Raw genomic sequence first — 11,475 nt, 5'->3', positions numbered from 1 at the left:
TTGTTTCAAATAATCGCCTATAGCCGCGAGTTGCCGCGCCACTTACACTTGTAGGCATAATGCATAAGTCAAATATACTATCCTTGATTTAGATCGCAGTGACGGACTTGTCCATTGTCACGTGGTTATATTTAAAACAGAACACGCTGCGCGGATTGTGCGTGTGCGCACAACATTTTATTTTCTCTCGTGAGGCTCAATTAATTAAATGGCACATAAAGAGGACGATTCCAAAACTGATAACACTAAGTAGCTAGGGATGTAACATCTAGCAATAAATATTTCAGATACCGACGTCTGTAAATGCAGCCATCCGTCCCTATTAAAGAATATCCCTATCTCAAAATGCTGCATAATATATTACTCTTAACTGATCCGCTCAATAAAGCGATAACCTTTAATAAAAAGCGAGGCGAGCTGCATAAATCGTGGACGCAATTAAAAATGACGTAAAAGTAACAATCGCATTTCCGGATCCGCGGCGGAGACCGTTCGGCCGGCTATCGCTCGCGAAATCGGCAATAAAATTAACATTTCGTGCGTTCGATCCGCACCGAAGCTTGAGCACACCCTCGCGCGGTTTTTGTTTATTTGATAGCGGCGGTGCATCGCTAGAATCCCACTGCACACGCATGATCCAGTCGCCTCGTGGCGCGTGCGACACGCACATTGCAACGGTGAAAAGCGGGCGAATCGCTCAATTTCGGCTTCGGTCCGAGCACGGACGGTCTGAACTAAGCTTTACTTTCACACCGCGAAAAAGATATTTCGCTGCAACTAAAATGTGATAGACATATTGCGTAATATTTCAAGACAATGACGTAGAGTTTAACGCACGAGCATTGGCGTTCAATTTGAAAAGCGTTTTTTCTATTCAATAATGCCTTCCACTTGCCCGAGTGAATAATTCTACACGTTCCCGATTTCGGTTTCAAATTCGATCCCATTTTTCACAATCACATTGAATTTCAAATATGGGTTTAAAAGCGTTGATGTTTGTATTTTTATGACTATTTCCTGGTGGGTGCCGGAGGAGGTGCTTTGTGTGTTCTGTTGTCGCTAAGAGGCCAGAGGATTACTATGGGGTAAGGATTTTTAAAGTTTTTTTCTTGAACTTTATATTTTTTGCAAAGGTTTAAAAATTCCCAATGTCCAGTTTAATGGGACGAATCTTATCAATATAAAAGTTTGCGTTGAAGCTTTTAATAGACGCCTATCATTAAGTTCTGGTCGTCAAGCAACGTTTTTCAATTAATTAGATTCTTTATAAAATAAAATTTTAGACATTTCTTAGTAGCTGAGAAATAGAGCTAAAAGTTAAGTTTTCAGAAATCCCGAAAATGTTATTCTTCTGTCCCTCGCTTTATTATCATCATCATAGTAGTAAAACACCGTTGTGGCTAAACGCAAACCGCGAAAGACAAAAAAAAGTAATTAAAATTAAATACATTATTTTTCAAATTTTTGGGCATAATTTTTTTGTACAATATTTTTTTCATTTATTTTTTAATTCCTTTTTCGTGCATTATATTTTTTTACATTTTGAAATTTAGAACGACACCACTATTTCTTTCTAGCCAGTATCAAGTTGCTAGATAGTAATAAAAAAATAAGCGTATCAAATTGCAGGATAGAAGTGAAAATTAAAAACTGAAAAAGTGTTCAATTCATAATTTTAAGTAAATGCTGGCAACCTGCAAAATAAAAAGAAAACACCACAGTGCATAGATAAATTAAATATACAGCGCCTTCGAATTATTTAAAGTAGGCACATTATTATAAAAGGACCTTGTAATGTAGTCGCATTGTATATGGTTATGGTAATGGCCACTTGAATATACTTTTACATAGATTTAAATGTAGCTTTTTAATGATTTCAAGTATCCAAGATTCTACAGGATTCTGGGAACTCTTCCATTATTTTAAACTGGTTTTAGTGTAGGAAAGTTTTATCTTACTGCTTTAGGACTATTATTAATCATATTAATTTGTTTATATCGATTGTTTTAAGTGATTTTAGCTGAGCTTGGGCTTCTTAAACTGGCTTTTCGCCGCGGCTTTGCTCGCGTTGATTTATTCTGTCACATAAAGAATCTTACAAAAACACTCATGTGAAATGTCGAGTTTCTCATAAAAATATTTATTTCTCTAGTTCACACCTTTTTAGACTAATATCTTTTTAGACTAATATATTAGTAACTAGCGACCCTAGTCCCTGCTTCGCAAAGGTACAATAAATACTTAAATACCTTCCTCTTGAAAAACTATCTATTAAAAAAAATCGCATCAAAATCCGTTGCGTAGTTTTAAAGATACATAGGGACAAACAGACAGCAAAGCGACTTTTTTTTATGTAATGATAGTGATGATCTATACGAGTAGGTAGACGTACTAAATACAGTGTCCGCGTGATAGGTCAATCACAGAAATATTGACACGTAACGGTAGAGCGCAGGTGGGTAATATGACGTCATCCAAGTTTCCTGGTACTATTGAAAAACATTTTCGAACCTGCGAATTATCGAAACTAATACCATACGATGCTTGCTTATGAACGCTATGCGAAGTCTAACGCACAACGTTGAATAAAGCTCTGTGAATAGTTCGTGTGTGTCGCTCCACCAATCAAATTGTCAATAATTAGGTTTTTGTGTGTTCCACGCGCACCGTGATACCTCATTGTAATGTTTGTGAATACAGAGTTCTTTTTTTCTTAAACTCAAATTGGTATTATTAATGACTAGCTTTCCGCCCGCGGCTTTGCCCGCGTGGAATTTTGTCTGTCACAGAAAAACTTTATCGCGCGCGTCCCTGTTTCAAAAACCGGGATAAAAACTATCCTATGTTCTTTCCCGGGACTCAAACTATCTCTATGCCAAATTTCATCAAAATCGGTTGCGAGGTTTAAGCGGGAAAGCGTAACAGACAGACCGACAGAGTTACTTTCGCATTTATAATATTAGTTGGGATTAAAATTCTGGCAAGTTACAATCTCTTGATGCTTTTAATTTACGTCTCTGTAAACATTTAGGGTGTAGCATTTGATCTCTATGAGACCTAATGTTGTAAGTCTTCTCAATCATGGATTCTTAATATTTTATGTCTTAACACCAATTCAATTAGATTAATTGAATTGGTGTTTTCACTTAAAATCCTACTAATATTATAAATGCGAAAGTTTGGATGTCTGGATGTTTGTTACTCTTTCACGCAAAAACTACTGAAAGGATTTTATTCAAACTTTACAGTATTATTGTTTGTAACCCAGATTAACATAGGCTATAATTTATGACGATATAACGAAATTTCACGCGGGTTAAGTTGCGGGCAAAAGCTAGTATTACATATTATTAAACATATTGTTTCCACTCAAAATAATCAAATAATTTTAAACCCCTTGTTGAGGCTCTTTATCCAGATCTAGATCTTTCCCTGTTTCTAGGCTGTAAGTTCATGCTTCAGTAATAGCTAAAGGATAACATAATCAATTGACATGCAACACTTATCCCTGGTAACATGATGATGGAAGCCCTACGTTTATTGTCATATTCGTGTCATGATATTGACACCTGTGGGCATGGTAGCGTGACAAGCCAAGATTAGTGAGTAATCTATTTTAAACAACTTTCTTTTTTGATTATGACTAAATGAATCTACTTATTATGAAAGCTCCGCGTCGCAATAAGTCGAGTCTCACAAAATTAATACATGAATAGTGAAAACGTAAATTTTTACTCCCAAAACTGCAAGATTAATAAAATTTGGTAAAAAAAGACGTTGACAGCAGTGCCATCATAAAACAAAATTGATGTTTTAATTAACTTAACTCCTTTAAACCTTAGTTACCTACTATACTGTAGAAATACCGGTAACAGAAATTAAATTAAAAAGTGTTCGCACTTAAATAGTTCTCTTATGAAAAAAACTTGCCTCTTATCGTTCAGTTACCTAAAAATATAACTTAAATATTAGAAAGTTACTCACGTTAATTTTTTCAGCGTCTTTCGCAACATTTACCTACCATGTGGCCTAAAATCAGTAGGTACATGTTAATATTCCGTAACACGCAAAATTAGTAACAAACGTTAACGGGAGGTCGGACAAAGTGCTCCGAGCACGTCCCAAGCTCGCTACCTAAAACAAAGCAGGGTTTCACTGTAAACAATTAGTTTGGGCTTAAAATAGCCGCTTTTGTCATATTAACAAAATAATATTGATATACTTTTGACACCGTATACGTTTGACGCGTCTTGCCGTGTTTTTTTGCATTTAGTTTCTTTCAAAGAGGATTTTTAAAATTTTTTAACTTTGTATAAGTTACAATAAGTTACAATTTAAAAACGCTATTTTTATAATAGCGGTACGTCAATAAAATATTTTATTTTAATTAAGGCTCAACTGCGTTTAAGTTCAAAATAATGTTTTATTCTCAAATGACTCGATTCGGTCCAAACATAAATGTCAACTCAAGAGTTTTGAAATTAGATTTAAATTTTTCGCTTAGTAGGTAGAAATCTTTATAAAAATAAATTAATACTTATCTCTTTAAAATTACTAAGTAAATTGAAAGTGGGGAGCCAAGCGTGGGAAACATGTCAGTAATTTTTTAAGCACACATGAATCTAACCCTACCATAAATCTAGGGACAAAGACAAAATTAAGCTCTAAAAGTCTTGTATTTTAGGCTCTAAGGATAAAAGTAAGCCTGCTCGGGCCGGATTTTTAATTCTATGTTTCAGATAAAAAAACCGGCCAAGTGCGAGTCGGACTCGCGCACCGAGGGTTCCGTACAAACCTGCAAGGTTTACAAAGTTCGTTCATTACGACAATCGAGTCATAACAGCTATGGTATTTTTATTGCAAAATGAAATTCATAACATTACAATGGGGAAAGATGGAGGAGCATAAATTTAAGACAAAGATCTCTTTATCGTTTAAGTAATCCTTTATTTTATATTAACACATATCATTTATCTATAATATAACTGAAACACTTATACTAGCCTTGCAGCAGACTTGCGAAAGTTCTTTTATTAAAGTTATTTATTTACTAAGTTTTTTAGTCACTATTTAGAAATCTGGTTCAAAAATATTAATTAAGTATTAAATTTTAACCAGACCTGTAAATGGTGACTTAAAAAGGTATGGCGTGTAGTTGCGAGTTTCAAAATATGCGGTATCAATGGTTGTACTTTTGCGTTTTGCGTTTTTGCGTTGACTTAGATTTTTTTTTCACGGGTTAAAGGCAATTAGATCTAAGTATTTGATATGAATTTCAACTTGATAGCTCTACGCGTTCATGAGGAAAAAAGTAATAAGTTTATATTTATTAAAAAATATATATTTTTAAGGTTTTCGGAATTTTTCCTTTATGTGTGCTATAAAACGTTGCTTCATGCCAAATTTCAAGATTCTAGGTCGACTGGAAGTACCCTTTAGGTTTTGATTCCCTTGCGAGTACTTGCGAGTTTCAAAATATGCAGCTTAAATTGCTGTTTCTTTTGATTGCGTTGACATAGAAGTTTGATTTTGTTACAGCATAAAGGTATTATAGACCTGAGTATTTGGTATGAATTTCAATTTAATACCTCTACGCGTTTATGAGGAAATGAGTAGTAAGTTTAAAATTATTAAAAAAATATACAGGGTGACTGGAACTCAACCCGCCATAGCTAATACGCGTATAGAGGAGGTCATTTGCTAATTATTGAACCTTACTTTCTGTGTCTAAAGTTTTATAGTTTAGGAGATATGTCAATTTTTATACTTTTTTCAGATTTTTCCGAAATTTGACCTAAAAACTGCTTAAATTTTTTTTCTCGCGTAATTTCAACAGTTTTTTTTATTAGATATTAATATCGAATATATCTTTATTAAAATAAAATAGATTTCTGATCCAGATAATGATTGAATAACTAGTTACGAGCCGCCAAAGTCTAAGAAAAGTACAAACCACGAAAAAAAATTGTACTTCGAATTCGATTTAAAAAAAACTAATGGTGATAATGGATTGCCAATAATCTTAAAAATATCTCTAACTTCTCTTCTTTCCAATGATAATATCACACGTTGTAATTAGATGTTGAAATTTGTCAAAAATTCAAAGTTTATGGAAGAAAATGGAGTAATAATACAAAAATTATCCATACAAAGTTGATTTTGAATTTTTTTAAAATCTTTTCTTCATAATGTGATTATTATTTTAAATTCATTTTTCAAAAAACACACAAAAATAGTTATGAAAAGGAGTATAGCAGAAAATATGAGATGTTTGAAGAAACTTTGTATGGATAATTTTCGTATTATTACTCCATTTTCTTCCATAAACTTTTAATTTTTAATAAATTTCAATATCTACTTACTACGTGTGATATATCATTGGAAAGAAGAGAAGGTAAAGATATTTTTAAGATCATTGGCAATCCATTATCACCATTAGTTTTTTTATAAATCGAATTCGAACTTGAATTTTTTATCGTGGTTTGTACTTTTGTTAAACTTTGGCGGCTCGTAACTAGTTATTCAATCATTATCTGGATCTGAAATTTATTTTATTTGACTAAAGGTTTATTCGATATTAGTATCAAATAAAAAAATCGGTTAAAATCATGCGAGAAAAAAAAATTAAGCAGTTTTTAGGTCAAATTTCGGAAAAAGTATGAAAATTGACATATCTCCTAAACTATGAAACTTTAGTCATAGAAAGTAAGGTTCAATAATTAGCAAATGACTTCCTCTATACGCGTATTAGCTATGGCGGGTTCAGTTCCAGTCATCCTGTATATTATGTGATGTAACTAAAAATTTATGGTTTTCGTAATTTTTCCTTTATCTATGCTATAAGACGTTGCTTCGTACCAAATTTCAAGATTCTGAGTTTACGGGAAGCACCCTGTAGGTTTTGATTCCCTTGCAAGTGTCGAAAATTTGCGGCATAAACGGCTGTATATTTTGATTGCGTTGGCTTAGAAGTTTGATTTTTTTACAGCTTCAAGGGACAGTAGACCTGAGTAATTGATATAAATTTCAGCTTCATACCTCTACGCGTTCCTGAGAAAAAGGGTCTTGACAGACGGACGGACAGACGGACAACAAAGTGATCCTATAAGGGTTCCGTTTTTTCCTTTTGAGGTACGGAACCCTAAAAACACTAAAAGTAAATACTTATAAGTTTTTTCATTAGGTAAAGCGAACATTAAATTTTTTTACTCTTAAAAAAATTTAAGTTGAATTTTTAAATAGTATTTTTTTATTTTTGAAAAAAATAATATTAATACCGAATATGACTAATCAAATCAAAATCAAAATCAAAATTATCTTTATTTGTTTAGACTAATTAAATGAATACTTGCAAATCGTCAAATTAATGCTCTTAAGGAGCCTATACATGTCTCATTCTTTTTTTGCCCTACCAGCGCAGCGCTTCGAGACAAACATTTGGCAAGTGCTGAGAAGAAGCGCCGCAACAAACTCAGTCACACCACTGTCTGCCGGTTTAAAAATATATAAAAGTAGGAAGTTACAATACATTCAGAAGCAAGTTACTTACACTCCCATCTAGCACGAGATGTTACATGATGATACATACATCTAGCATGAATAGTCACATTGTCTAAATTCGCTAAACAGTATGGTAGGCTTATGGTAGGTATAGCGCCGCTACGGTTTTATTATAAGGAACGAAGGAGGAACAAAATAAGATAAGTAATGAAGATATTCGATAATTTTCGATATTCTAATCTGTAACGAAAGTCACATTATCACACTACACTAACCGTAAAATCACCCTTACTCCCTAACAAGACAAAACCAATTTGTCCGAGTAGGGCATAAAAGTCGATAACATCGAATTCGAATCTATAGCGAACGTCACATTGTCTGAACTCACAGGTGTAACATCGCCTTTACCCGAATAAGACAAAAACGCAATTGTCCGTGTAGGGCCAGCAAAATTCCTCTAATAATACGACAGTCTGGCGGGCCGTCTGCACTGTTTTGTTTCTGTCTGTTGATTTGATGTATTTTACTTTATGCGCGCGTTTTAGACGCGTGCGCATGTATTAATAACCCAAGGATCGTTTCTCTGAATGGCGACCGTCTACTGACAAAGGGAAATCTCGTGTACACGCTGATGATTTTAGGGTTCAAATTGTGTACTTTGTAATTCATTAACCTTTTAAAGTATATGTTGCGATTTTATGTTTCAAAGTTATGTACTTTTATTAATAACTTTTCAAGGTATCCAAGGCTTTCAAAACTTTTGATTCTGATTGTACACGTGAAAAAAAAGGGTAGTCCTTACGGAATTTTTTCAATAATTAAAAATTTCAGGAAAATAATAAAAAAGTTGATAGATATAGAGAAAAAAGGTCGCTAATTAAATGCTGTTGTGACTGTCACTATTTACAGCAGTTTCTAAAGTTTTTGTCGTATTCAAAATGATCTATTGGTTTTATTTGTTGTAAAAAGCAATTAACTATAATTGTCTCAATACTAAAACTGGGTTGCAATATCTTACTTTAACCTTAACAAACGTCAAAAATCTTTCAAACTCCATCTACAAAAAACATCGTAGAACGTTATAGTTACGGTTAAAGTTAGGTGCTGCAACTCGGCATAAACTTTGAGAAGTTTTAAACTCTAGATCCTGAAAATTGGGATAGCCGGTGTAGACATTGCAATTTTCGTTCCAAATGCACCATGCAACAAGTATTTTTGTCCCTCTTTGTTTTTATACTTTTAGCACAATGATACAGGAGCGTTTATCAACCGTTTGACACGCGGCCACCCATCCAAGATTTATCACCGAGTGACAGTGACATTTGTATTTCACACACATTTTAGCACCAGACGTAAATGAATTTACATTGTAATTGAAATGGTTTAAGGTGGTTTGTTAATAAATTGACAGCGGCTTGGTCATACAAATTTCCTTTAACCATTTACTGCCCGTTATCTTTGGATGGCTCTCTAAGAATTCAATCGGTATAAATCTGTATTTTTTTTTGTTTAGACTCTTTTCCTTTGTTTATTTCGTAGTTAGTAATCAAAATCCCTTATTTAGTTATAATTTATGGTGAAATTTCTCCTATTAGCTATGTCATTACGTTAACTTTTAATGGCAAAACGAATGGTGCAAACAAAGATTTCCAGGAAAAAAGCGATTTTGTTGTAAGGATCACGTCACATTGTGAATATAGATGCGATTTTTTAATTATAATAAAAACTAAAATGTTGATCGGAATATCGACATAATTACGGCAAAATATAAACGCACATTATAATGTATCCTAGACGAAGCAAACGTTAGATGTCCTATTTTGGGAAGGATTACGTGGGTTTGAGGAGTCATTCATTTTTATTTAATTTGATAATCAAGCCAAAGTGAATTGATAGAAACTTTAGAATAGTCTATTAAAAAATTGGAAAAAAAATAAAAAGTTGGTCTTTCTTCTACGAAGCACCAGTGTAGCCACGTCTTAACCCCATTACTGCTCGCTCGTTAAAAAACAAAATTATCGGCAGTATTTTCCGGTGGCTATGGACCTCAGAACCTTTGTTCTTACACTTGATTTACGTCCAGTTGTTTATGTTACCTTTACGTGAGAGCGATTTGATTGACCGCCACTGGAAATCTACTTAGAGGTATTTATTTTTCACTAGCATTTGCCCGTGGTTGCGCTTGTGTTAGCAGAGTTATGTCAAAAAAGTAAGAAAGTGATAGAGTTCCAGAGTGAACAATCTATCTATACTAATATTATAAATGCAAAAGTAACTCTGTCTGTCTCTCTTTCACGCCAAAACCACACAACGGATTTTGATAAAATTTGGCATAGAGATAGCTTGAGTCCCGGAAGACATAGGATAGATTTTACCCCGGTTTTTGAAACAGGAACGCGCGTGATTCTGTGAAAAACAAAATTCCACGCGGGCGAAGCCTCGAGCGGAAAGCTAGTAGAATAATAATCAAGATCAGTAGGATTATGACGAGCGCAATGACAAACTTTTGTCGATGCATTTTTTATCGATTTTGCACGATAACCCCATACATTTGTTGACTAAAATCGTCGATAAGATTTTATCATGGCGCCCATTCTAGCCCGGCTGGTGAATAAAAAACATACCTACGTCCACTTAATACGTCAAACTCTAAATTTGTTGGTTGCCTATCGTATAATCAGCTTATGGGGTACATCAAGATTCTAGAAAAACTGTACAAACTGTATAAACATTTTGTCTGAAAATGGATGAGAAAAACGGTTTTCTGTTCATGAAATGCTAAAAACGTTAATACGTTCAGAACATTTCTAATTCTTCAAAAACACTAAAGCCTCGTTTCCACGGAATGCAGTTTTAGGGGATCCAGTAATGCAGTATCCCGCAAAACTGGACTGTCATGAACACGTATTTATGTGTTTGAAATTAGAATTACGGATCGGTTTTTGCGGGACACTGCAAACGGGTTGTTCATGTGAACGTTATTATTAAAACATGTATCCTCCTTATTTATGAATAGAGTCTTGTTTATTTTATAATAATACATTACATTAACTTAAAATGACTTAAAAACTAAAATTTAAAAATTACTAATGATGAAAACTATTTACAAAATAAAAAATACTTCACCCCCAGCGCCGCAGTCAGGAATGGTGCCCAAAAGGCTGGCAGCATTGCCACGTTGAATGGCCAGGCTAATTCTCTGACCAAAATAGCTGCCAGCCTTTTGATCACCGGTCACCTCGGTGAGCCTCTTTGCCAGTTCCTTATAAAAGGAACGAGCGCTTGGACCCCATGGTCCCATAGTCTCAATCCCTATCCTCCTAAAAACAGTTCCTGCAAAAAACGAGAAGTTTCCATGGAAACAAACCCTAACATCTATGTACAAAAAAATATTTGCGCTGGTCGCCTTAACCTGCTTGCCCTAGGCAAGGGTTAATTTTTTTGTACTTTACAAAGCACAAAGATTTATTGAGTGTCACCAAGAGGTTAAGAACAATGACCAATCGTGGTTACCGAGCTTATTGAACCTCCGAGGTGGTTTTTACATTAAATATACGGTAAAATATGACCTAAGTGGAAGAGAAATATGGCAGGTCGTGGTGCGTGAACTTGATTACTTGGTAAGGGTATGTTCACACTAGTCATAAGCTCATAGGTAATGCCATTGTAATTTGTCGTTATTTTAATACTAGCTTTTGCACACGGCATTGCATCGCCCGCGTGAAATTAAAGTCACAGATCATTATAAATTAGAGCCTATTATGTTATTCTGATGCATAAACAAAAATACTGTACAGTTTCATCAAAGTAGTTAAATGGTCTCAAGTCAAAAGTGTTTGACCAGTGTGTGTTGCCAGTGATGGTGTATGGCTCTGAGACGTGGTCGCTTACTATGGGCCTCATAAGAAGGCTCAAGGTCACCCAAAGAGCGATGGAGCGTGCTATGCTCGGAGTTTCCCTGCGTGATCGAATCAG

At 34.4% G+C, this 11,475-nt stretch overlaps 1 protein-coding gene across 1 annotated transcript in view; it reads left to right on the top strand.

The window, feature by feature from the left end:
• The first annotated feature begins 623 nt into the window (after positions 1-623).
• Positions 624-11,475, top strand: part of LOC114362206 (protein NDNF) — a 28,955-nt gene continuing 18,103 nt past the window's right edge. Inside the window, exon 1 of the mRNA XM_028317503.1 lies at positions 624-1,085. Within this exon, the coding sequence (XP_028173304.1) occupies positions 1,081-1,085 (5 nt within the window). The 5' untranslated portion in view covers positions 624-1,080. The remainder of the gene's footprint in view (positions 1,086-11,475) is intronic.

This window comes from Ostrinia furnacalis, unplaced genomic scaffold, assembly GCF_004193835.3.
Source record: "Ostrinia furnacalis isolate ACB-3 unplaced genomic scaffold, ASM419383v2 OfSCF6287, whole genome shotgun sequence".
Classification (NCBI taxonomy): Eukaryota; Metazoa; Arthropoda; class Insecta; order Lepidoptera; family Crambidae; genus Ostrinia; species Ostrinia furnacalis.
The sequence above is the reverse complement of the archived record's forward strand: the minus strand, read 5'-3'. Positions and strand labels throughout refer to the sequence as shown.